This window comes from Protobothrops mucrosquamatus, unplaced genomic scaffold, assembly GCF_001527695.2.
Source record: "Protobothrops mucrosquamatus isolate PMUCROS unplaced genomic scaffold, P.Mucros_1.0 scaffold1329, whole genome shotgun sequence".
Taxonomy (NCBI): Eukaryota; Metazoa; Chordata; class Lepidosauria; order Squamata; family Viperidae; genus Protobothrops; species Protobothrops mucrosquamatus.
The window spans coordinates 341,848-368,042 of record NW_015387528.1 but is presented as its reverse complement, the minus strand read 5'-3'; the positions used below and the strand labels follow the sequence as shown (position 1 = coordinate 368,042).

Sequence of the window (26,195 nt, the reverse complement as noted above, 5' to 3'; positions counted from 1 at the left end):
CGTTGACACAATGCTTGTTGTACTTTGGGGGGGAGGGGCAGAGAAGGACATCCCAGTTTAGAAGTCACGGACGGAATCTCTCCGGATTCTTCTCTTGCTGCCCAGGTGGAGAAGACGCGTCACTTCCTGCTGCTTCGCGAGAAGATCAGCGACGGCCTGCCCAAGTCCCTGAGTGACTCGCTCTCCCCCAGCCTGAGCAGCAGCACCCTCAGTACCTCTACTAGTATCTCCTCGCAGATCTCCTCCGCTACCTTTGAGAGCGCCATCACCCCCAGCGAGAGCAGCGGCTACGACTCGGCCGACATCGAGAGTCTGGTGGAGCGGGAGAAGGAGCTAGCTACCAAGGTAGTGTGTGTGATGATCGTGGGGGGTGATGGTTGCGAACCTGCCTTCCCCCTCACCCCCTTTCTCCCCCAAATGTGGTGGGGTCCAGACTAGATCAGTGTCTCTAGACAACTCTGAAGATGGACTTCCACTCCCACAAACACACCCGGCCGCCTTTCCTTTTGTCCACCTCCTCCATCCTAACCCGCACTTTCTTTCCAGTGCCTTCAGCTTCTTACTCATTCTTTCAACCGCGAATTTAACCAGGTCTACAACAGCATCAGCGATTGTAAGGTAAGCCGAACCTTAACCAGGTTTTTTTTTCTCCCTTGAAGCCTTCCCTTGCAAGGGCTGAGTTGAGAGTTATTGCTTCCTTCTTCCAGCTGTCCGACATCTCTCCGATCGGGCGGGATTCTTCGGTCTCCAGCTTCAGCAGCTCCACCCTCACCCCGTCCACCACCTGCCCCTCGCTGTCCGACTCGAGGTACAACTCGGTGGATCAGAAGTGAGTGGGACCGAGTTGACGCCCATCCCTTGGCAGAACCCCCCCCCCAAGCTCTCTTTCACAGGGCTGGGAAGAAACTTGCTCTGCCCCTGCCCCCACTCTCAGCCCTGTTCATCCTGATGGATGCGTGCTTTAAAGGCAAACTCTGCTTTTTGGGGGGAGGGTGGGAGACAAGTGCCATAGTTGAATCCAGGTTTATTAAGAGCATAGATAAATAACCTCAAAGATCTCCCAAACTAAGTGTCATGGTTCCGACAGATATTACTCTTCAAAGATCTTCGAGGCATTGTTTACCCTAAAGAATCTTTATTCAAATAAAGATTCAAATTCCATCCATGGTGGAAGCCAAAATCTGACTTCCCCTCCCCATAGCACATAGCATCAAAGCACAATTCCCTCCAACTAACAGTCATAAATCACACTCTCCAATTAGTTTGAAATGCAGGCTTTCCGCCCAGTTCTTCCTCCCACCATGCCTTATCATCTCTTATTACAATATTGTTATTATGTCTAACTAACTCCCATCACATTCCTCCCCCTCCCTCAGTATCATCTAATCCTAAGAGTAAAGCATGAGAAAGAAAAGGGCTGCATCTCCATAGTTGTCAAAGCAAGAACATCCAATGTTAACAGCGTTGACACTAAGTTGATTGTTCTGCTTCTTTTCTTTTTTTGACTCTGAACCAATCACGAGACATTCACGAACCAAGTCGGTGTTTTTCTGCTTTTTGCAGTGCCTGATTTTTTACACTAACCACGTTCTCTCTTTTGGCCTGTTTTCTTTTCTTTTTTTTTTTAACCAAAGAACTCCCGAAGCAAATTCTCGGGCCTCTAGCCCTGGACTGGAGGCAGAGCCGTTCCAGTTGACACCCCCTGCTGAAGTTTCTTATTTGGCGAGAGCCGGGAAAAATGAGTTTTTGAACCTCGTTCCGGATATTGAGGAAATCCGGCCTGGGTAAGGGTCTCCGTATTGGAAGGAACGTGCCATTTGCAACAGGGAGAAAAATCAGGGCCCCCTCTTTTGAAAATGGGTTGCTCTATCCCAGCCTCTAGAGCAGGGGTCTTCAAACTTGGCCCTTTGATGACTTGTGGACTTCAACTCCTAGAATTCCTCAGCCAGGCACACTGGCTGAGGAATTCTGGGAGTTGAAGTCGACAAATCATCGAAGGGCCACGATTGAAGACCCCTGATTGTGGACTTCAACTCCCAGAATTCCTCAGCCAGGCACGCTGTCATAAAAGGGTCATAGTTCCCTCACGCTGGCTGAGGAATTCTGGGAGGTGAAGTCCACAAGTCATAAAAGGGTCAAGTTTGAAGACCCCTGCTTGTGGACTTCAACTCCCAGAATTCCTCAGCCAGGCATGCTGGCTGAGGAATTCTGGGAGTTGAAGTCCACAAGTCATAAAAGGGCCATAGTTCCCTCACGCTGGCTGAGGAATTCTGGGAGGTGAAGTCCACAAGTCATCAAAGGGCCACGTTTGAAGACACCCCCCCCCTGCTCTAGAGGGCTCCGATTCATGGCTTTTCCTCCCACTGGGAAGGGGAGGGTCCTCCTGGTGCTGTAACCACTCAGACTCCCTGCCCTGATGGGTCTGTTCTGCGCTGGGTTTCTGTTTCCAGATCCGTGGTCTCCAAGAAAGGCTACCTTCACTTCAAGGAGCCGCTCTCCCCTTCGTGGGCCAAGCATTTTGTGGTGGTGCGCCGCCCGTACGTCTTCATCTACAATAGCGACAAGGACCCGGTGGAGAGGGGGATCATCAACCTCTCCACGGCTCAGGTGGAGTACAGCGAGGATCAGCAAGCCATGGTGAAGGTCAGTGGGCCGCTCCAGAAACTGGGAGAAGGCTCCTGATCCCTAGGAAGTCGCAAAGGGGTCGCCTTGTCTTGGATGCAGAAAGTAAAGGGAGGGAATTAAAACCAGTCAATCAGAATAGAAGCAGGAAGGGACCTTGGAGGTCATCTAGTCCAACCCCCTGCTCAGGAAGGAGATCTTACACCCTTTCAGATAGGTGGATGCCCAGTCTCTTCTTAAAAGCCTGCAGTGTTGGAGCACCCACAACTTCTGGAGGCAGGTTGTTCCACTGGTTGATTGTCCACACTGTCAGGAAGTTTCTCCTTAATTCCAGGTTGCTTCTCGCCTTGATTAATTTTCATCCGTTGTTTCTTGTTTTGCCTTCTGGTGCTTTGGAAAATAAGTTGACACCCCCCTTTTCTTTGTGGCAACCTCTCAAATACTGGAGTACTGCTATCACGACCCCCCTGTTTCTTCTTTTCTTTGGACTAGCCCAGGGGTAGGCAACCTTGGCTCTTTTATGACTCGTGGACTTCAACTCCCAGAATTCTTGAGCCAGCTATGCTGGCTCAGGAATTCTGGGAGTTGAAGTCCACGAGTCATAAAAGAGCCAAGGTTGCCTATCCCTGGACTAGCCAGACCCAATTCCTCAACCGTTCCTTGTATATTTTAGCCTCCAGTCCCCTAATCCTCTTTATTGCTCTTCTCTGCGCTTTCCCCAAAGACTCAACACCTTTTTTGTAACGTGGTGACCAAAACTGGATGCAGCGTTCCAGATGTGGCCTTACTAAGCTTTTATAAAGCGGCACCGATACTTCACGTGACTTTGATTCTGTGCCTCTTGTTTATGCAACCGAGGATTGTGTTAGCTTTTTTGGGCTGCTGCCACACACGGCTGGCTCAGGTTTAAGGGATCGCTTAACTTGGTGCCAAATCCCTCCGCGGTGGTAAACGATGGCCTTCAAACCCTGTATAGATCAAGAAGGATTCCCTTGGGGAGGAAGGGACCACGGGTTCTCTGAAAACCTGGCCAAGGATGTTCAAACCTGCATTGGTTAAGAAACATCCGCTCTGCAGAACTGTGGAGCCTTGAAAATCAGGGAAGACGGGGAAAAAAAAAAAGAATGCTTAAAATGCCGCCATGTGTATAAAGACTATAAAGACTGAATGTTAAAATCGTAAGGATATGTATAAGCCAAAAATTAACTGATAAATGTAAGAATGTTATTTTTATTGAACTGGTTTAATAAGGATTGTATTAGTTTAAACAGGAGACAGTAAATACTCAGGGGAAAAGAGAGGAAAAACTTAATGGAGCAGCTTGAGATTTGTACTAAAGAGACTTGTATGTCATTGTATTTTCGATTAACCCAGCCGCCGCGTGGCTTTTCAAATACTTAAATGTAAAATTAGAAAATCAATAAAACATTTTTTTTAAAAAAATAAAAACAAAACGCCGGCACGTTTTTATTTTTGTATTTTAGACACCAAACACCTTTGCCGTCTGCACCAGACACCGCGGCGTCCTCCTTCAAGCGCTCAATGACAAAGACATGAGCGACTGGCTGTACGCCTTCAACCCCCTCCTTGCTGGCACGATACGGTAAGAGGGACACGCCGGGGCTGATGGGGTCTTCTTAGTGGGCCCGCGGCCTCTGCAGACGCTAGCAGAAGAAGCACACAGCCTGGGGAACCATCATAAACCTGGTTAAAATCCTGAAACGGGATAGCACGCATCGGCAGCCTCGTGGGGGAAAGGGGCTGGGAAGGCGTGTGTGTGTGTGTGTGTGTGTGTGTCAATTTCAGGTCTGTAAGGAAAAGTGGGGGGCGTGTTTCCTTCAAGAGGAAGTGTTGCAAAAGTGGTGAGAAGCGAGGGTTCATCGGCAAAGAGGAAGTTAAAAAAAAAAAAAACCTTGTCACTGCTAGCAGAGGATGGGGCACTAGAGATGAGGAGTCCACTAGCCTCTTTTAGATTAAGCAAGTCTTATTGAAAGGCATCAGCTTAGAAATCACCAAATTCAAATCCAGCCAGCACTTGTGCAGCAGCCAAATTTTGTGATCATAAGGGGAAAAAAACACCTAGAGAACTCAAGATCCTAATTCCTGTTACTGCTTGGCTTAGTTATTTTTCCAATAATTTTTAGAGAACGTATTTAATTTAATGTTTAACTGTTGGGCTGGCCCTGCGACCCGTAATAAAAGATGTGTTGAAGGAAAAGTCTTCATCCTGGTTCATCCAAGCCGGGGATAAATAAACAACATGGCGACTGCTTTGGGAAGAAGTTTGCAGTTTATTGAAGAGGCAGAACGATGGTTCTTGCAGGAAAGACCAGAGAAAAGAAGGAGCTGAGCACATGGGTAGTAGGTTTTTATACCCTCTCTAGCCTTTTGTTTGGAATAGTTTCCTGTTCCTGTGGCATGAACTTTGAGGATATTTCCTGTGTCACGTATTCTGACCTGAGTCTGGGTGTGCCCTTTGGCCTTTGTGAGTTAATCCTACCATGTCCTGTCACAGGTGGGGTATTTCCTTCTCTGGGGCTGATTTCCCACAGATGGATTCTCCTTCTGCCACTTCTAGGAACACAATTCCAGCAGTCCAGCATGTCCAAACTCTGTTTTTGCAGGGTGCATTTCTCTTCCGGCCTTAATTTTAGCTTCCTGGCCATGAGCAGAGTTGAGAAACCTTTCGAGGTAGCTTTTGAGGAAGAGGATAAACTTGAATCTGGGTCCTGCCGGTTAGGATAGACGCAGTCCGTGTGGTTGTGGTTGTGTTGCATCTCAGTGCCGGGTGCAGTTCCTCCAGCCATGACACTTTCCCTCAATTCCTGTCCTCCTTTTTTTCCTTCTGCAGGTCCAAACTCGCCCGAAGACTCTCCGGACAGCTGAAGTACTGAGTCCCTGGGGAATTCTCACGCAGTTTTTATTTTCTCCCAAATCCACCTTCGGCTAGAGATAAAAACCCTCCCTTCTCATTTTCTCTGTGATACTTGACTCGCTCCCTTTCCTTGTATTTAACCCTGTGGCTTTAACTTGGCTGACCTTCCAGCACTTTCCCACCTTCTCTCCTCTCTTCCTCTCTCTCTTTCTCTTTCCCTCCTTTCCTTTTTTTTTTCTCCTCTAAAAAAAACAAAACAATACTATTCTAACCATTTTCCTTTTCGAGTGTTGAAAACACTGTTCATCGCATGGGGCCCAACCGAAGAAGAAACGACGGGAAGGGGGGGGAAATGTGTGTGGGTGAGCGGGGTGGAAAGGGGGTTCATATTTATATATGCACGACTTTTTTTTTCTTTTTAAAGAAAACTCCCCCCACCCCCCACCCCAATTTGGGCCCTTGGTTCCTCACTCCCCCCACCCCAAGTGATGTCGCCTGTCCTGTCCTGCGCTGTGTTTGTCTCTGTCTGGATGTCGAGAGTTTGATTTTTCGTCTTGGAAAATAACCAGACTGTGTTTCTCCAGGAAAGACTCCTGCCCCTCCATTTGGGGCGTCCCCCTTCCCAGTGTACGCTGCCTTCCCATTTATTTATTTTGGATCTCTGCTTAGGAATCGGTTAACCCAGGCTCGTTTCTCGGCCGCCGGCGTAGCCTGGTTAAATTCAGCCCTTGTAGCTTGGCCAGTGATGGCTGCCTCCTCTTTGGAGCAGATGCAGGGGAGAAGGTTTCAGACTTTCAGGAACGGGGACTGGCTGCGGGATCTGCCTGCTTCTCAGTCCCCGAGCCCCCTGTGGAAGGCCGGGAATCTCGCCTCCATCCCAGAAGGACCGCTACAATGGAAAGGTACGGAGAGGATTGCCCTAATGTAGCACCCCCTGTTTCCCCCATCAGCAGAATAACCTAGAAGAAGGTGGAACCCTGTTTAAAACGGGGCTCTGCCCAGTCCCACCCCAGTGAAAGGGGAGATTGAACCAGCATGGGGGCAGCACCGCTTCCCACGGCGGCGGAAGGATCATTTCTACCTATTTTAGAAACATGCCTGCTTTGAAAGCCCAGCTCCTTGAAACACTCCACAAACAATGATTTGTCGCGGGCAGGAGGCATCTCTCCCTTTGGGGGGTTCTAGAGATTCCTGTACCTCTTTTGCAGAACCTCTGAGAGACAGATTTGTGTCCAGCCAGCCTCCCCCTTTCTCCATTCGCTTACCAGGGCATTATTTTTCCACGATGGAAGTGGATAACGCTCCTCCAGGCCTTTGGCTGCAGGCTGGAGAGGAAAAGCTTGATCCCCCCCCCCCCCTTGGCTTTTCAAAACAAGCTTCCACCAGCCTCCAAACCATGGTTGGTCTCTCTCTCTCGTTTTTTTAGCACTTGGGCACTGACGGGCCCAGAAGGAGCCTGGGCAGTCTGTCCAGAGAAAAGGCAAAAATCTGATTTTCCCCTCACAAAACAATTGAATTTTTGCATTTGTCCCATCGGATAGATAAGCGTGGTGTGTGTAGCTTTCCCCCCCATCTTTAGATCAATGCCTTAGTGAGACTTCCTTGGGGGGGTCTTTTCCACGTGGGGTGGGGAATCCTCTTAATTCTGCCGTGGAATTCCACAGAGTTTGCCGTGACGTAGAGTCGGGAAGATTTTCTGAGCATTTTCTGTGGGATCTCTGTGTGGAACAGGGGTGTCCAAACTTACTTCCTACCAGGGAATTCTGGGAGTTGAAGTCCCCAGGTCTTAAAAAGCTGCCAAGTTTGGACAACCCCCCCCCACTCCGGTTTAAAGCGAAGGAACTTTGGATCCTGAAACAAGGCATAAGTTATGCAATTGGTTTGATTGTTTTGGGTTTGTTGCACTAAAAGGGAGTCTAATAGCGGGACTCTCAGCCCTGTGATGACACTACACAACACCCAAATTACAAGGCTGCCAGTTGAGCCAGGTTGTGTATGGGGGGGGGGCATTTTGCAGTGACTTTAATGATGAGTTGATTTTTATTTTATTTTTTTTGCGCACAACAGAAGAGACACTGTCAGTCCAGTTTTGTGGAAATAAAACGGTGGGGAGAATCTATCCGGAGCCTGGCAATAGGGTGTCTACACTAAAATAACATTTTTGTTTCGTTTGTTTGTTTTGTTTGTTGAGCTCGGAACAAAGCTGGTTGGGAAAATTTGCTCTGGAAAAAAACCACACCATATATAACAAGAATGACATATCGTGCTTTATAGGAGCATTAAGGGGTCAGCAGGGCACAGCCACAGGTTACACAAACGCACACCAGCTCACCTTGGGCCAATCTTTGCGTCAGCAAGAGGTGTAAGTCTTAAAGCCTTCTTCCGTTGCTTATTTTAGATGCTCCGGATCTGATTGTGCAGCGGACGACTTAAAATTGACCTAGGGAAATTAAGATTATTTTTTTGTCGCTTTTGCCTTTGGAAGCCCTCGATCCAATCCGAGAGGGGTCCCTCTTTCCACAGCCTAAAAATTAACCAGCCCTGCCTCTTCCAAAACAGAGAAAGTCCGCCTCTGTGCTTCATTTTAAAATAATAATAATAATAATCTGAGTTTCAGCAGAAGCCGGATCTAGAAAGCTTTCACCAGCCGACGGGGCCTAGAGCCAGCCAGCTCTTTGGGCCGCTGTCCGGAGCTGCAGGCCGCTGCCACGGGCCAGCCAACCCTCTGTGCATGCCCTGCGGCTCCATGCGAGGACCGAGGACCGTTGACATCTTTGCAGAATCCACAGTTAAGGAAACGACGGAAGCTGAAGTGAGGATGTGGCCCTGATTGTAATCTGAGAATCGTCTAAACCAGGGGCCTTCCAACTTGGCCCTTTGATGACTTGTGGACTTCAACTCCCAGAATTCCTCAGCCTGGCTGAGGAATTCTGGGAGTTGAAGTCCACAAGCCATCAAAGGGCCAAGTCGGAAGGCCCCTGATCCACTCCTTCCGTTCAATCGGAGCCAGTTGATTCATCCTTTCATTTACATCGATCGATCTTTGAAAACAGCAGATTTTAATTCTTCTGCCTGGTTCCCCCTTGCTCATTAAATTACGCTAAATTAGAAAGGGCTGCCAAGAAACCAAGAGAATTCCTGAAGAGGTTTTCCGAGCAAAGATGTTTTTTCCTTTCTTCCGCTTTGTTTAACCCGGTGGCACTACAGGGATTATTTAATTTGTAATTTTTTGTGTGTGTATTTGTGCTCACTTTCCTTGTACATAAACCTCGACCTCCCTTGTTCTCCTCTCCCTCTGTTAATGTTCTGTCGTGGATTTTAATCCTGTGTCTGCCCAGGCATCACACGGTACAGATTATTTCCCTTTATTTTTTTTAATTTCTAACATGCTGCTTTGAATAACAGGGGAATATTTTAAAAAAAGTAATAATAATAATAATAATAACTTTGCTGCTCGAAGGTTCCTTGAATGTATCCGAAACAGGACCTCAGTTTGTTCAGGGGGAAAAAACAGTCATCCGCTTATCATTCCTCCTTCCTCGTTGGTGGCTAGCAGCTTACATTTTTTTTTTAAAAAGTGTCAGGAATGTCTTTCACGCTGTGCTTCCTCACTAGCCCTGGGGAAGGGGAGGGGGGGAATAGGAAGGGAAATTTCAGTTTTGGCTCCAAAGGCCACTTCGGTGCGGGGTTCAAATCCATCCAGGCACCGCTGAAGAAGCCGCCTGCTTTAGACCGGCCGAGGTGAAGGCCGGTCTAAAGTTTTGAAGTTTTGTCAAACAAGGATTTGAATCTCCTCTGGTTCCTGGAAGCAGCATCGGTGGGATTCCAACCTGCTTGCCACACCCAGCCCGATTCCTTATTTATTGATTACCTAAATCAGGGGTGTCCCAAATCCTTTTGTGCTTTGCAATTTGCCTCTTGTTGGGATCCACTCACTCTGTACATTTGCAGATGTATTTTGTTTTTTTTAACAGGGACCTGCCACATACACTCCCTCCCCCCCTTCTTTGCTGCTCAACTGAAGTGGCCTTTTGGACCCAATTCTCCCAATTTTTTCCCTTTGGAACCGATCTCATCCCGGTGGAAGGAATCCATTCAAAACACTTGAATTAACCTGGACGATTAATTTCTGCTCCTTCGATTCCTTCAGCCCCCCAACCCCGCCCTCCGTCCCTCGGCAACCCATGTTTTATTTTGTAAATATAACTGATGTTTCGGAGCTTGGGTATACAAACTGTAAATAGACTTCATGTATTTGTACTAATTTGGAACCATTTTGCTGTATAGCCTTTAGGTGTGCAATGCAGATACTCTTTAATCTAACTCTTGTGTCCGGTAACTGCACCACTGAACTGTTAGTGAGCAAGGTGGAAAACAATAAAGATACAACTAGTGTACGAGCAGAGGGTGTGCTTGTTTTGTATGGTCTTGTTTTCTTACAAAGGCATGGATCCCTGTAGTAGGAGGTTTCCCTACTGGCCTCTATGGAGCCCCTAGAACAGGGGTCCTCAACCTTGGCAACTTTAAGACTCGTGGACTTCAACTCCCAGAATTCCTCAGCCAGCATGGCTGGCTGAGGAATTCTGGGAGTTGAAGTCCACGAGTCTTAAAGTTGCCACTGTTGAGGACCCCTGCCATAGAAGACAGAATGCACAAAGGAAAACGGAGCAGGGCAGGAAAAGGAAGCAATATGGTTTGTGCCACCCTGAATTGAGCTGAAAAAAAATGAGACTTTAGGAGTTGTTTTATTTCTCCTTTTTCCAAGGAGACAGTTAAAGGGGGGGGGGGAGGCCATGGCAGCCCAAACAAGGAAAATCCACTATTAAAGTCTGTGGAGATCCTCCGTCATCCAGGCTCACGGTTGTCCCAAAGGTGCTTTTAAAAGAGGCAGTATCTGGACTTTGAAGACGTTTCGCTTCTCCTCCAAAAAGCTTATTCTGCTCTATTAAGTCACATCCTATTCCCACCTTCCAAATTATGAGAAAGAGAGAAAGAGATGGATGGATGGTAGGTGAAAAGGGTAATTAGATAAGAGATGGGTGGCTGGATAAGTAGGCAGAAAGATACTACACAGACAGGTTCAATGCAACCGATAGGATGATTTATTCAGAATGCAAGATTCGGAGTCGATCACGGGCCGCGATTTTCCGAAGAGAAAGCAAAAGGGACCCGAGACGGTTTCCGGGGCCTGCCTGTCTTCAACGGGGCGGGAGGGAGAAGGGATAAAAAAAGCAGGATACACTCGCTGCGCGGAGTCGTTTCATTTCCCCGGGAAAAGGCAGCCAAGCCCCCGATCCCCTCGCAGCAGCGCAAAGGGACGCGACGCGCGTTGCAAATCCGATCCCTTTTCCGGGTTCTCATTCATTCATTGACGCGCGGGCCGCCTTTCCCCGCCCCAGGGGAGGCGGCTCCGGCGAGGGATGGGGCGAAGGTGAGCCGATCCCGGGCCCTCCTCTTCCTCCTCCTCGCCACGGACGCCTCGCCCGGCCCCTTTCCCCCCCCACCCCCCGTGGGCGAGAGAAGGAGGGAGGCCGGCCCACGCCGCCTTTAAAGGGCGAGGCGCCCGGGAGCCGCGTCCTCTCCGCGGTGAGCCGGCCCAGACCGAGGGAAGCCTCGCCCGCGAAGAGCAGCAGCCTTTCTCCGCCCGCCCGCCGTCGCCATGGCCGAGTAAGTCGCGCTCGCTTCGCCCAGGTCTTTTAATGGGGGGGGGGGCGTGAAGAAGACCCCCTCCCATCTCCCCAGACATGCGCCTTGGCTTACGCGCGCCTTTACGCACCGAGCCGGGTCCCAAACGGAGGCTGCCTCCCGAGAGGACGGTGGGGGGGGAGGCGCGTGGGTGGGAAAGAAGGCGGGGCGGCGCTCCGCACATGCCCAGAGACCCCTCCCCTAGGCGCATTGGACCCTCGCAGGCGCCTCCTGGGGCGAAGAACAGCGCCGAATCCTCCCCCTCAAATTCCCCCAAGCCGGCGCGCAAGGAGAAGGCGCTTTCTCTAGAGCAGTGTTTCTCACCCTTGACAATTTTAAGGCATGTGGACTTCAACTCCCAGAATTCCACAGCCAGGCTGTAGAATTCTGGGAGTTGAAGTCCACATGCCTTAAAATTGTCAAGGGTGAGAAACACTGCTCTAGAGGGCCCCCCTCCCCGCAGGGCCAGCCCCCCCCTCAGAAAGAACCAGACGGAGCCATGGACACGGGTGTTGTAGCGTGTTATTGGGTCTGGAAGACGGGGCTCAGCCGGGACGATGGAGACGAAGCTGGGGCGCCCCTGGGCTAGCAGTGGCCTGAGGGAGCGCGCCAAATGGGGGGTTCCTCTTTTGGCGTCCCTCTCCTGGGCAGCCGCCTCAGGACTCTGGGCCGGTGCCGTCTTCGCCCCCGACTTCTGGGGTGGGCAGTGACTTCTCCAGTGACTCCACCTGCTTCGCTCCCCCGCTTTAGGGGGGCTACTTTGCCCCAGATTTCTGGGGTGAGGAGTGACTTTTTGCCTCAGTGACTCAGCCCCCTTCTTTTTTCCTCGCTTCCCTCTTCTGTCTTCTTCCTTCCCTTCTTCCAGGCTTCCCTCTTCTATCTTCTTCCTTCCCTTCTTTCTTCCTCCTCCGGGGCTCCGTTCCTGATCCTCTGAGCCCGGTCTCAGCTGGGGTCCCCCTTATATAATATCCCCCCCAACCTTCGCTCTCACCTGATAGGTGGTTCAGTTTGGGGCTCCTTTCATTGGCTCTCCCTCCAGCTTCCCATTGGCCGAGGTAGAGCCAATTTTCAAATGTATCGTTCAATGTAAAAAAAAACAAAAACAAAAAACGAGGGAGAAGCTGTCAAATTAATAAATTTACCTCAGGCCATTTTTTCCCTCACAAGATTGCCATGATGGTTTGGTTCAGATACTAAAGAGAAACACTGGTTTGGCTGGGCTTGGGACATGTGGGGCTTCAGCCAGGATAGACCATCAACCATGGTTTGGATAGGTTGGTGATGTGGGTGTTAAGTTGAGGCCTGTTCAGCAAACCTAGTTAAGCTGAGGGGGGGGGGGGAAATGTGGCCAGGATTGGTAAGAATGGAGAGGAACTGAAAAGGAATTATTTTAGAGGAAACTCAAGTTTCCTATAGAATTAAGGAATCGTGGTAGTAGGCCAGGGATCCTTGTATGTAAAAAGCAAGGATCAAAGTAGAATCTCTAAGAACGTGATTTCAAGCAGTGAACCTGTGGAACTCGTTGCCACAAGAAATTGTAATGGCTGCTCCCTGGAATGGAGTTTGCAAGGCAAGCAAAGAGAGATTGATATCTTCCTCCAGATCCCAGAGATATGGAGCTGGCCTTGTGAAAACCCAAATCAGTTTTTCAACCAATCCATGGTTGGTTGGGTAGGCCTCTGGATTAAATCAGTTTAAGATTTCCTTGAGAGGAAAAGAAGAAACACCGAGCAGAAAAAGTGGGGGGGGGGTAGGCACAGGAAAGTTCTCTCACACAAAATAATCTTTTCCTGATTTTCTGAGCTCAAGACGATAGTTTACGGCTTGCAAATAATCTCCTTGACTTCAGGGAAGTAAAGAATTCCTCCCTGCAATTTTTTCCCCATCACTTCCTTGATTTCTGAAGCTGACTTAGTTTGGTTCTGGAGGGCTACACCACCACCTGTTTCTTCCTTGGCACTGGGTGCAAGGGCTGAAGAGAGAGAAAAACGGGCTGGATTAAGAAATCCTATTTACTTCCTGATTCTTCTTTGAGGTTAGAGGCTGTCGCAACCCATCACCGCCTTTTGGAGATGTGAGCATTTAGCAAAGCTGGCTTGCATCCTTCCTGAGTTTGAACTGCTTCCTATGGGCATTCTCATTTTTTTTTCCCTCTGCAACCTCTGATGCAACTCGGTTGGTTTGGCCTAGTGTGTTTTTTACCCCCCTTATTACTTGCAAACCATGATTTGTGGTTTGGGGTGAGGTTCAGATTGCTGTGGGAAGCCTAAAGTAGGAAGCAATGCTTATAATATAATATATAATTTTAACATCCATATAGGATGGACTGATATGTCCTATCTGAGGGACAGATCCTTGCAAAAAAAGATAATTTATGAATCATTTGCTACTAATTCCAGTGCTGCTACTTTTGTTTCCTTTGTGGCCGGGCTTACTTACTTGAGTAACCTAAGGACATTTCACACGCTTGCCTGCCACAGAGGGACGAGATCTCTTTTTTGGAACCAAATTTGCCATCTAAACATTATTTTTCTATCCTTCTTTTTTTTGCAGAGCAGATATTGCGTTGATTGGCCTTGCAGTCATGGGTCAGAATCTCATCCTCAATATGAACGATCATGGTTTTGTGGTGAGTAAACCTTGAGTTGCAAAGATTTGGTGTAAAATAATCCGCGAGAGGCAGAAACTGGACATCCCTCGGGTCAGATATCTGAAACGTGGCTTCAAGAATTTGTTGTGATACATCCCACCGCAGGTTATTCTTTTATAAAAAAAATCTTTTTTTCTGTGTTAATTGTAGCTTTTCGACCTTGATTTTAGGCCTCTGATAGCATTGCTAGGGTCAGATTAAAGACTATAAACTGCGCAAATGATCAGCCTCCTATTGCCTTTATAATACACAGGATACTATTCAAGAAACACAACGAGGAAACCCTTAAAAAGGGATTTCTCTCATTCTCTTGTCTTGGAACATTTATCTGTAAAATGTAACTTGACTCACTTGCTTGAGCTCTCTCCTCAATCAGTCATTCTGCAGCTGAGCCCGCAGTGTGATTGTGACACAGAGGGCACAAATCATGCAAAAAGCAATAGTTTTGTTTCTGTGTAACTTCACTCCTCAGTAAATATAATTCAGCAAATGAGCAATATTTTTTGCCAGGGGAAAGAGAAGATAGAAAAATGCAGTCCATCGTTCAGGACAGATGTCCCTGGTCTGCAACGAGAAAGCAGAGAAAAGCAAAGCTTTTTAAATAACTGCATTGCTGAAGTTTTTGGCTTTTTTTCCCCAACCTCTTTGTCCTTTCATCGCCCAGGTGTGCGCTTTTAACCGGACGGTCTCCAAGGTGGACGATTTCCTTGCGAACGAGGCCAAGGGCACCAAAGTGATCGGCGCTCACTCCTTAGAGGAAATGGTTTCAAAGCTGAAAAAACCCCGCCGTGTCATGATGCTGGTCAAGGCCGGGAGCGCCGTGGATGACTTCATCAACAAGTTGGTAAGGAGACCCCTCGGAGATGCCAGCCGTCCCAGTTGTAACGCTGGGTTTGGGCTTGATCAAGCTAGCAAATAAATAGGAGCTATTTCGCGGTGGCCGAAAGAGGCCGCGTGGACAGCTTGGGATCAGCAATTGTGGCTCGTTCTACACGTGTTACACTTTCTTCCCATTCTCTGGCTTCCCTCATTGACTTGGCTTGTCAAAGGGGTTGCAAGAGGGGATCACGTGACCCTGGGACGCTGCGACCGTCATAAATATGAGCCGGTTGCCAAGCGTGTGAATTTTGATCTGCAGTGGGAGTAAGTCTGAAAAATGGTCATAAGTCCCTTTTTTTCAGCGCCGTTGTAACTTTGAACGGTTTCTAAATGAACTGTTGTAAGTCAAGGACGACCTATACACTTCTTTATTGCCGAATTCATCCCTGGTTATGTGCCACCAGATCTGTGGTGACTCTCAGCGGCCTCGTAGTTGAATTTCCTCTAGGATAATCTGTCCCCATCTTCCTGTAATTGAATCCTTCCATCTTTCTGCTGGTGGTTCTCGTCTTCTCTTTCCTTCCATCTGTCCCAGCATTAGAGCTTCGCCAGAGGGTCCGTTTTTCATATTGTGCATCCAAAATAACCTACTCCTTGGTGCCTTGACAGCGGACTCAGAATTAATTTCTTCTCTGCTTCCTGGTTCCTTTTCCTGGTCACCCGTGGTATTCCTAGGAGTCTTCTCCAATACAAAAGATCAAAAGCATTACTTCTGTTTCCATTTCACAATCACTAAAGTGGAAATTTAACCTCTGTTCTCAGCCATTGTGAGGTTTCAGCTCTTTTCTTGGATGTGAAATTTAATCCCCCCCCTTGACTTGTCAAGCTCAAGATTATTAATCTTTATTGGGTGAGATAAACAATATGTGGACAATATATATTTTCTTTTTTTAATGCACCTTTTTCTTTTTTCTTTTTTTTTAAAAACAAATTTTATTGTTTTTTTTATTTTTAGAACAAAGTGCTTAAGACACACCGTGGTGCTGGGGTAATCAAACATCCAGAAATAAAACCATATATGAATAACTCAAATCAATACATTAAATATTCCCTCTCTATTTCCCTCAATTAACCTAATACATTTAAAATAATCCATTTCTAATTTAAATTTCTAACAATCCTAAACCTGTTTTAGAGCTTTCTGAATTTACAATTAGCATAATCAAATTTGACTTTAAAGAAACAGATTATCAATTCAGGTATCCCTTCCAGATATATGCTAGATCTCAATCTCTTAAATCCATAATTTTATCACAAATCTCATTTATTTCTTCTTCCACTACACAATATATCTCCTAATTAAAGTAAAATATTAGTCTATCCTATACATATATAATCCATCCATCAATCAATCAATCAATCTCTTTAAGACAACAAAATAACAAAGTAATATCAAACCTTAAATCATTTCAACCCACTGGACCAAATTCAAATTTCATCCAGTTAATTATCATACCTAATAACGTCCATATTGTCAGGCAACAACATCGTCTTACTAATTTAACATACTCAATTAGTTATTAAATCAATCCAGATCTAAAACGCCTCTTCAGTTTTCTTCGTTCCATTACATCAGGGGTAGTCAACCTTGGCTCTTTTATGACTCGTGGACTTCAACTCCCAGAATTCCTGAGCCAGCTAAGCTGGCTCAGGAATTCTGGGAATTGAAGTCCACGAGTCATAAAAGAGCCAAGGTTGACTACCCCTGCATTACATAATAGTTTTTATACAAATAAATCTATTATTCCAAAGAATACATTCTTAATCTATTTCAAATATATACCTTTTTCTTTTTAATGTCTTGTTTTTTTTTCTTTTTGTTTCCTGGTGTTTTGTATTTGAACTTTTTTTTAAAAATGAAAAGGTTATTAAACTTGGTTGGGCGAGATGAAAAGTACAGATGTTTCACAACACAACAGGACAAGGGAACCTCCATAGTCAGAGGCACTCCAGCTGTAGGCCAGGGGTTACTGATCAGCAGCAGTGGAAACTTCCTGCTTCTATGGCAGCTTTTTTGGCTGATCCACATAAATGTCCTTCTTGTGTTTTCAGGTGCCGCTGCTTTCTCGTGGGGATATCATCATTGACGGAGGAAATTCGGAATACAGAGACACCACGGTAGGTCTCTGCTAGCCCATTCGTCTTCCGTGGATTTCGTGGGGGGAAAACTTCTCAGAAATGATCCTGTGTTCTGGGTTAGTCTCACTTGAAAAATATCAGAATCTGCTTTTGTGGGAACAGCCTTGAGGCCACTAAGCCAAGCTCAGGAAATTCAATATATGCTTGGCATTTCAGCTGCTCTTTTTTCCTTTTTTTTTTTTTAGAAAAGTTTCTTTTCCTTAAGCCCAACGGATTTTGAGGAACGTGGGAGACGAGCAGGATCTCAGTTCAGAAAGGAAGTTTATAAAGAGAAATGCCTCCTTTTGAACTCATTTTCTCCTTGCAATCCTTTTTTTCTCATTTTCTCTCCCCCCTCTTTCCCCCCCTCCCTTTTAGAGACGCTGCAAGGAACTCAAGGAAAAAGGCATCCTGTTTGTGGGGAGTGGAGTAAGTGGGGGTGAAGAAGGAGCCCGATACGGACCCTCCCTGATGCCAGGTGGAGCGAAAGAAGCCTGGTACGTAATTTCAGACGGTTGGGATAACTATTCCTCCGTTGTTTATCTTAAGGCTGATAGGAATTTTAGAGGCTGGCAGGAATTGGGTGCACTTGGCTAACCCCTGTCCCTGGTTCTTCCTTTGCAGGCCTCACATCAAGACAATATTTCAGAGCATCGCAGCCAAAGTAGGAACCGGGGAACCGTGCTGTGACTGGGTGAGTCTTTCTACCGATACCTTTGAAGCCCTTCCAATTTTATACAATTTTTTTTACAGCCCTCTCCGGGTTACAGAGTCAGCATATCGCCCTCCCCACACACACACACCCACAATCTGGCTCCTCATTTTAACGACCTCGGAAGGATGGAAAGCTGAGTCAAATCTCAAGCCGGTCAAGATTGAACTGCTGGCAGCGGGCAGAGTTTAGCCTGCAATCCTGCTGTCAACGCTGCTAATATTCTAACCAACACACCGCCGTATCAACAAGTTAAAGCAGAACTTTTCTCAGTTCAGCTCCTCTCTTTTTTCCCAGCTGAATTGCATTTTTTTGCAAGATGGCGATACTGGCTGGAAAAAAAAAGGGGGGGAGATTCAAATTTGGCCAAGCGGCCTTTCTGGAGGGCAACGTGCGTGGCTGGGCGCTCTCCAGAGTTGATCCACTTCTTAAAACTTGTACCTTCTTCCTGAGCAAATCCCGAACTGGGCAAAAAAATTATTACGCCCTCTGACGCGGTTCCTTCTCCGTTGTGTCCAACAGGTGGGAGATGAAGGAGCCGGGCATTTTGTGAAGATGGTGCATAACGGGATTGAGTACGGTGACATGCAGCTGATCTGTGAGGCTTACCACCTCATGAAGGACGTGCTGGCCATGGACCACGACGAGATGTCCAAGGTGAGTCAGACACGGTTGAGTCCGGAGCAAGGTGGATAGTAAAGTCTAAATGATTGGAGAGAGGAAAGCCATTCTGGAATGATGTGGCTTGGTGGATAAATGGGTAGTACATATCTTCCTAGGTAGACCACATAGGGAAGCACAACCAGTTTGGCTAATTTAGTTTATTCGAAGGCTGCATTCCCAGAACCTTGCAAATCCGAAATGGCAAATCTTACAGGCTGAGAACTTAAGGGGCTGAATTCTCAGCTTCTTTTTCCGTCAATTATGCAGCTGAGGGCTACGGCCTCTCTTATCTGATCTAATACCACTTTACAAGGCCTTGGTAAGGCCACACTTGGAATCCTGCATCCAGTTTTGGTCACCATGATGTAAAAAAGATGCTGAGACTCTAGAAAGAGTACAGAGAAGAGCAACAAAGGTGATTAAGGGACTGGAGGCTAAAACATATAAGGAAAGATTGATGGAATTGGGGATGTCCGGTTTAACGAAGAGAAGGACGAGGGGGGACATGATAGCAGTCTTCCAGTATCTCAGGGGCTGCCCCAAGGAAGAGGGAGTCAAGCTATTCTCCAAAGCCCCTGAAGAAGGCAGGACAAGAAGCAACGGATGGAAACTGATCAAGGAGAGAAGCAACCTGGAACTAAGGAGAAACTTCCTGACAGTTAGAACAATTAACCAGTGGAACAACCTGCCTCCAGAAGCGGTGAATGCTCCAACACTGGAAATTTTTAAGAAGAGACTGGACAGCCATTTGTCCGAAATGGCATAGGGTTTCCTGCCTGAGCAGGGGGTTGGACTATATGACCTCCAAGGTCCCTTCCAACTACTACTACTACTACTACTACTACTACTACTACTACTACTACTACTACTTCTTCTTCTTCTTCTTCTTCTTCTTCTTCTTCTTCTTCTTCTTCTTCTTCTTCTTCTTCTTCTTCTTCTTCTTCTTCTTCTTCTTCTTCTTCTTCTTCTTCTTCTTCTTCTTCTTCATCATCATCATCATCATCATTATTATTATTATTATTATTATCTTACCCTAGGCAGCATCTTCTCCGTCTGCTAACCACACCCCCCCCCAAAAAAAACCTGGTACTAGAAAGGAAGGAGGGCTAAATGGAAGGAAGGAGGGAAAGATAAATGGAGGGAGGGAGGGAAGAAAGGAAAGATAAATGGAGAGAAGAATAAATGGAGGGAAGAGAGGGAGGGAAGGAAGGAAGGAAAGGAAGGGAGGAAAGGATGGAAAGAAAGATTGTATATGATCAGAGACCAGCATACCACAGAACAGTGATGGCGAACCTTTTAGAGACCGAGTGCCCAAACTACAACCCAAAACCCATTTATTTATTGCAAAGTGCCAGGGCCACATCAGCATTGTGGTTCCCTCAGGGAGGGCGGGGTGTGTGGCCCACTGGGTGGGCGTGGACCACTGGGTGGTCACAGCAGACTGGGTGGGTGTGGCCAGGTAGGTGTGGCCACCTCGATGCTCCAACACCTCTACGAGCTTGCTAGCCGGCTATTTTGCATGCTTTGTGCTGGCCGGGGCTGCTGCTCCGGGCGGCGGCGGTGGCCTAATGCACCTGCGTGAGCTGCTAGTGGCGGCGGTGTGCGTGCCCACAGAGAGGGCTCTTGAGTGCCGCCTCTGGCACGCGTGCCATAGGTTTGCCACCACTGCCACAGAATAACAGAGTTGGAGATCTTCTTGTCCAATCCCCCACCGCCATATTTCTACCATAGATGAATTGATTGATCATGGCCCCATCGTGTCCTTAGATACCTCTTCCAAACTGGGCAATATCCTTCCCACAAAAGCACTGGCGATGGAAGTTTCCTTGGGCCCAGCCAATGCAGGACCGATTCCCCCTCCCACCCTCTCTTTTCTTCCCAGGTGTTTCAGGAATGGAATAAGACCGAGCTGGATTCCTTCCTAATTGAAATCACAGCCGACATCTTGAAATTCCGCGACACCGATGGAAAACATTTGCTTCCTAAAATCAGGGACAGTGCCGGGCAGAAAGGAACAGGAAAATGGACAGCGATTTCCGCTTTGGAATACGGCGTTCCCGTTACTCTCATAGGTAACTTGCTTTTGCTGTATATTTGCTGTTTTGCAAGCGTCTCGTGCCGTCAAGGGAGATTCCTATAAACCAGGGGTAGTCAACCTTGGCTCTTTTATGACTCGTGGACTTCAACTCCCAGAATTCCTGAGCCAGCATGGCTCAGCTTGGAAACATCTCCCTTTCCCCTCAGCATGGCTGGCTCAGGAATTCTGGGAGTTGAAGTCCACCAGTCATAAAAGAGCCTAGGTTGCCTACCCCTGCTATAAACTTTTAAATCTTCCTCTGATTAACGTTGCACCTTCTTTTCTTTTTAGGACAAGCCCAATTTTGGGGGGAGCCTAATTTGGTTTCTTTCCCCCCCCTGCCCTCATCAAAACACTTCCAAAATAATAGGCTTGAATTATTGACTAGCCCAGATAGTATAGATGATGGATTTGAACTAATAAAGGATACTCTATTATTAAGGTGATGATGTATTAGGGTGAGAAATAGAAAATGCTTACGAAATAGAATCAGATTATAATTTAAGTAACTAATATGTGTATTTTAGACATAATAGTTTTTATGAAGTGAGATAAAGCAACCTAGAACTAAGGAGAAACTTCCTGACAGTGGGAACAATTAACCAGTGGAACAACCTGCCTCCAGAAGCAGTGAATGCTCCAACACTGGAAGTTTTTAAGAAGAAACTGGATAGCCATTTGTGCGAAATGGTGTAGGGTTTCCTGCCTGAGCAGGGGGTTGGACTAGATGACTAGGTCCCTTCCAACTTTATCATTATTATTATTATTAAATACTATGGATATCAAAGGTCAAATTGGAATACTGTAATTAAAAACTAAAAATTAGGTAAAACTGAATAACAGGACATGGATTGTCTATCAAGATTTATTAAGATATTTACAAGCAAAAAAAAAGGATTTATAAATGCGATAATGAAGTTTTTACTGAGTTTGATACAATCAGAAATTTACTAGCTCAAATATGAATTAGCAAATGTTAAGGGAAACAGAGAAGAAATATTTGATGATGTCATCTGAGATACCTACTAAAGATTTTGTTATTGAACTATGGTTTAACCCAATCACCACATTGCCTTCCAAATACTCAAATGTAAAACTGGAAAACTAATAAAATATATTTAAATAATAATAATTCTGGCCTTAGAAGGGAATGCTGCACTTTGGAGAGACTGGGCTGCCAAACAGGTGAATTTCTATTGTCTTTTTTTCCTTCTATTTGTTGTCAGCATGACTTGCAAGTTTGTGGAAGGTGCTGACTCATTCTTCCTCAGCAAAGGAGCCAGGAGGAAATTAATGTGCCTGAGACTAAGAATCTGCAGGATTTTTTTTACTTTTGATCTAGGGAGATGGAAGGACATGTTTACGCATCGGATGCTGAATTGACCCTTTATGTTGATGCACCAGAGAGGGGGGGATTGCAAATCACCACAAAAGACAAACCCAATGAAAGCTAACAATATTGATCTTAGCTTAACCTGGAAGAGCTGACTTAGCTTTTAAAATGAGGGGGTTGAGCCAGTGTTGTAAACCGATGGTCCCCAACCTTTTTGGCACCCAGGGACCGATTTCATGGAAGACAATTTCTCCACGGACTGGGAGTTGGTGGGAAGCAGGACTACACAACTTAGATCCCACACATGCACATTTTCGCTGCTCCCTGCTGCTCACCTCCAGCTGTGCAGCCCAGTTCCTAACAGGCCATGGACCGGTACTGGTCCCCAGCCCAGTGGTTGGGGACCCCCCCTGGTGTAAACCACCCTTTTTGTGTGTATATTTTAACTGGAGACTATGATTATTCTAAATTTAAGTTTTTCTTTGAAGACGTTTCACTTCTCATCCAAGAAGCTTCTTCAGCTCTGACCGGATGGTGAGGAATGGAAGGATTTATATTCCTGGTCATTTGCACCACTCAGGTGACCCTGAGGACACAGACAAACCTCCAAGTGGCCTCAACGACTCTCTCAAAGAAAGCAAATGACCAAGGAGGATAAATCCTTCCAGCTGCAAATGAATCTGAAAATAACTCTGGGGTTTAGCCAGAAAGCACATTTGTTATTTGTTTGTATTATCTGGCCCGGTTGTATTTCCAATTTCTTTTCATGCCGTTCCTTCGTAGAGTAATTTGAGTTGTGTAGTTTTTTGTTTTTTTGTCTTTTGAAATCCAGCTCTGTTCTGTTTGGAATTGCCTTTGGTGCATGCAACGGAGTTTTTGGTCTTTAGCTTGGAGTGGTCAGGGATAATATGGATTTCTTGCTTTTCCTTCAAAAGGAGAGGCTGTTTTCGCCCGGTGTTTGTCTTCGCTCAAGGACGAGAGGATGCAAGCCAGCAAACTCCTGAGTGGTCCCAAAGCGCAGGCGTTTACTGGGAATAAGGCAACGTTCCTGGAGGACATTCGTAAAGTGAGTGCACGGCTTTTCCCATCAGTGGGCCTGATCCCTCGCTGGAGCCTTGGTATTTTATCAAAGTGGGTGTAAGAAGGACTTGGGCTGGATCACAAAGCAGACCAACCTTCCTCAATATGGCTTTCTCCAGAATTCATTGATTCCATATAATACACTGGAAAATTAAATGCGTATTTTATCTCAGCTGCAGAACTCTGAAGGACCACAAGGTGGCAGTAACTAGATGTTTCCGCAGCTCTCTGCTGCCATCTAGTGGTAAACTGAAGTATGGATTGTAATTTTAACTATCTGAAGGGCGTCATATTGAGAAAAGCTTGTTTGGTCTGTGGATCAGCAAGTTGTTTAGTTTTATAGAACAAACCTTTTTATGATCTGAAGACAGCCCAGACCCAACTTTTGCTGAGTTTCCTTCCTAAATCTTGGTTTGCCATCACTCTGAATCATAAGATGACTAGTTTCTGGGGTTTTTTTTCTTTAATTCAGCATTACTTGTGCACTTATCTATTATTTCTTAGTAAGACGTGCAAACCGTTCAGGGATGGCTTGTTTAGCAAACTGCGGTTACTCAGAATCAAAAGTCCTTTATTTGGGTTATGGGTCATCATGGTTTAAAACACACCTTGGTTAATATTCTGCATGCATGCCATTCTCTAACTCCTTCCTATAGGCCCTCTATGCTTCCAAGATCATTTCCTACGCCCAGGGCTTCATGTTACTGAGGCAAGCCGCCAAGGAGTTTGGCTGGACCCTAAATTATGGCGCGATTGCATTAATGTGGCGTGGAGGCTGCATCATCAGGAGGTAAGTCGTAAACAGGAAACAGATTGGAGCATGGATGGATGTTCAGTGTCAAAAGCTCTGAACACAACATGGATTAACCATTCTGGTCAAATATTCTGGAAATATTGTCCAGATGGTGCCAATATCATTCCACAAGGCTTAAAGAAAAGCAAAGAGTTGCCAGGTGTGAGTAGGTGACAATATAAGTTTTCCAAATAAGTAAAAAAGATTGAAGATGGCAAAATTTCCTTTTCTGAAAACCTTTGCTTTCAAAATTCTAAATCCTTAAAAGCTGTCAAAATAGTCTTCACTATGAATACTATTTATATCAGTCGAGAACCCAGAAGAAAGGAATATGCAAATCCAGGAACAGATTTTATTATAATATACACAGCAGTGTGTTTTTTTTTTAAAAAAAATAGCGCAGCCTCGTTCCTTATAGTGCTGAATAAATTTGAATTCTGAGAAAATGTTTCTAGGTCGATACAGAATGGATTCTTTCTGATTCACGTTAGCACCGAACACCGGCCGAAATTAAATTCCTCACCTGTATAATATTCTGATTTATTCATTTAAAATATTTCTCAAAGGCTATTTTTTTTATATCTCTCCTGGGCAGTGTTTTCTTGGGCAAAATTAAAGAAGCTTTTGACCGGACCCCCGATCTACAAAATCTACTCCTAGATGTCTTTTTTAAGACGGCAGTGGAGAATTGTCAGGTAAGGGAATTTCATGAAGACTCTTCTAGATGGGAATTCTGGGACTTGAAGTCCACCCATCTTAAAGTGGCAGAGATTTGAGAAACACCGGCCTAGAGAGACCAGGAATCTTGTCCAGAAAATTAATTTTCCTGCACCTTTGGTCTTTTTGCAAGGACTCATGGCGACGCGCAATTAGCACTGGGGTCCAGGTGGGAATCCCGATGCCCTGCTTTACCACAGCACTAGCCTTTTATGATGGATACAGACATGGCACTTTGCCTGCTAACCTGATTCAGGTGAGTAACGTATGCATGGAGTCTGATCTTAAACTTGCTTTGATTCCTAATTTCTTTTTCTGTCCACGGCTTGTTAGCAGTTGAATCCCAGCTTAAGTCTGATCTCACTAGTTTTCTTTGTAGTGTATCTTTGTGAGAATAGGAATAGGAATAGAAATAGGAATAGGAATGAATGGAATATAGAATAGAATAGAATAGAATAGAATAGAATAGAATATGGAAAGAATAGAATATGGAAAGAATAGAATAGAATAGAATAGAATAGAATAGAATAGAATAGAATAGAATAGAATAGAATAGAATATGGAAAGAATGGAATGGAACAGAATAGAATAGAATAGTTGGAAGGGACCTTGGAGGTCTTCTAGTCTAACCCCCTGCTCAGGTAGGAAACCCTATACCATTTCAGACAAATGGTTGTCCACTCTCTTCTTAAAAACTTCCAGTCTTGGAACACCCACAACTTCTGGAGGCACGTTGTTCCACTGATTAATTGTTATGACTGTCAGGAAATTTCTCCTTAGTTCTAGGTTGCTTCTCTCCTTGATCAGCTTCTTGTCCTGCCTTCAGGCGCTTTGGAGAACATCTTGACTCCCTCTTCTTTGGGGCAGCCCCTGAGATACTGGAACATTGCTATCCTGTTCCCCCCTTGTCCTTCTCTTCATTAAGCTAGACATCCCCAATTACTAGACATCCCCAATTAATTGCTATCCTGAAGAAAAGGGGAAATGGTAAAAAGTCTCTTCTACAACCCATAATAGCACAGTAAACCTAGAACCCCATTGGGAAAGCTGCATAAACCACAGAGCATTCTTCAGAGGCGTGGACTTCAATTCCCAGAATTCCTTAACCAACTCAGAATTCTGGGAATAGAAATCAGTCTCTCGGAAGCCACCATGTGGTCAATTTGGCTTGCAAGAGTGGTTGTGTGAATGCAGTTTTGATCAGCAGTCGTTCTTTAGTCGTGGGCTTCCAAGCTTCAAGTTGTCCACTCAAAACGTTGTGCTTTCTCTCCTCTTAGGCTCAGAGGGATTATTTTGGTGCCCACACCTACGAATTGTTGTCAAAACCGGGCGAATTCGTTCACACCAATTGGACGGGACACGGGGGCACCGTCTCATCTTCGTCTTATAACGCCTAAACGATGGAAACCCCATAAGAGCTACATAGAAAGGAGTCTCCATACTTTGGGCATGTCTGTAGATGTCCAGTTTTAGTTTTTATTTTCTATTTTCTTTTTTTTTGTAAAGGAGTTTCTAATGGTATCTTGTGCAAAAAGCCAGAATAAAATGGATGGAATAAATGTGAAAACTCTGCTGAAATAAACGCTCGTTTCCAATTCATCTTTGCTTTTTTAATCCCTTGCTTGGATAAAAACAGCTTTGAGATCATAGCAATTTGGAAGAAGGTTTTGTTGTACCGAAGCAAGAATTAAAGCTGGGCCAAGGGGCAGGGATGATGGGGTTTGTAGTTAGCTTTTTTGTAGTTAGCCCCTCCAGCACTGGCTGGCTTGTTTATTAGCATATGAGTTTATTAGCGTATCAGTTACCATATCAGATCCTTTTTATCTGGACTACAGCTCCCTGTTTATTGCCAGTGGTGGCCCAGGATGATGGGACATGTATTGCTACCCATATTTTGCTTGGATGGGGTCATCCAAGCAAAATTTAAAAAAATAGGAATCAGGTTTCCTGAAAGAAACTAATACTAATAAAAAATAATTACTACTGTTCTG

The 26,195-nt window shown here is 45.8% G+C and overlaps 2 protein-coding genes across 3 annotated transcripts in view; both read left to right on the top strand.

The window, feature by feature from the left end:
• KIF1B (kinesin family member 1B) overlaps positions 1 to 5,603 on the top strand; it is an 85,313-nt gene extending 79,710 nt beyond the window's left edge. For both annotated transcript variants that reach the window (XM_015821438.1, XM_029285133.1), the window contains 7 exons: positions 106 to 345; positions 547 to 618; positions 708 to 829; positions 1,635 to 1,784; positions 2,451 to 2,643; positions 4,107 to 4,225; positions 5,474 to 5,603. In XM_015821438.1, coding sequence (XP_015676924.1) covers positions 106 to 345; positions 547 to 618; positions 708 to 829; positions 1,635 to 1,784; positions 2,451 to 2,643; positions 4,107 to 4,225; positions 5,474 to 5,516 — 939 coding nt within the window. In that variant the 3' untranslated portion in view covers positions 5,517 to 5,603. The remainder of the gene's footprint in view (positions 1 to 105; positions 346 to 546; positions 619 to 707; positions 830 to 1,634; positions 1,785 to 2,450; positions 2,644 to 4,106; positions 4,226 to 5,473) is intronic.
• Positions 5,604 to 11,077: 5,474 nt separating this feature from the next.
• On the top strand, positions 11,078 to 25,804 carry PGD (phosphogluconate dehydrogenase). Its single transcript, XM_015821437.1, has 13 exons — positions 11,078 to 11,164; positions 13,736 to 13,811; positions 14,497 to 14,676; positions 16,764 to 16,829; positions 17,208 to 17,326; positions 17,454 to 17,523; positions 18,064 to 18,198; positions 20,087 to 20,276; positions 22,550 to 22,680; positions 23,351 to 23,484; positions 24,083 to 24,182; positions 24,338 to 24,460; positions 25,482 to 25,804. Exons 1-13 carry the CDS (start codon positions 11,157 to 11,159, stop codon positions 25,599 to 25,601), a joined length of 1,452 nt encoding a protein of 483 aa, XP_015676923.1. The 5' UTR covers positions 11,078 to 11,156; the 3' UTR covers positions 25,602 to 25,804.
• The last annotated feature ends 391 nt before the right edge of the window (positions 25,805 to 26,195 follow it).

Bases quoted from the DNA above. Each gene is read 5' to 3' on its own strand.
- PGD (XM_015821437.1), top strand. The intron at 14,677-16,763 runs GTAAGGAGACCC...TTGTGTTTTCAG, and splicing joins ATGACTTCATCAACAAGTTG to GTGCCGCTGCTTTCTCGTGG. The intron at 17,327-17,453 runs GTACGTAATTTC...CTTCCTTTGCAG, and splicing joins GGTGGAGCGAAAGAAGCCTG to GCCTCACATCAAGACAATAT.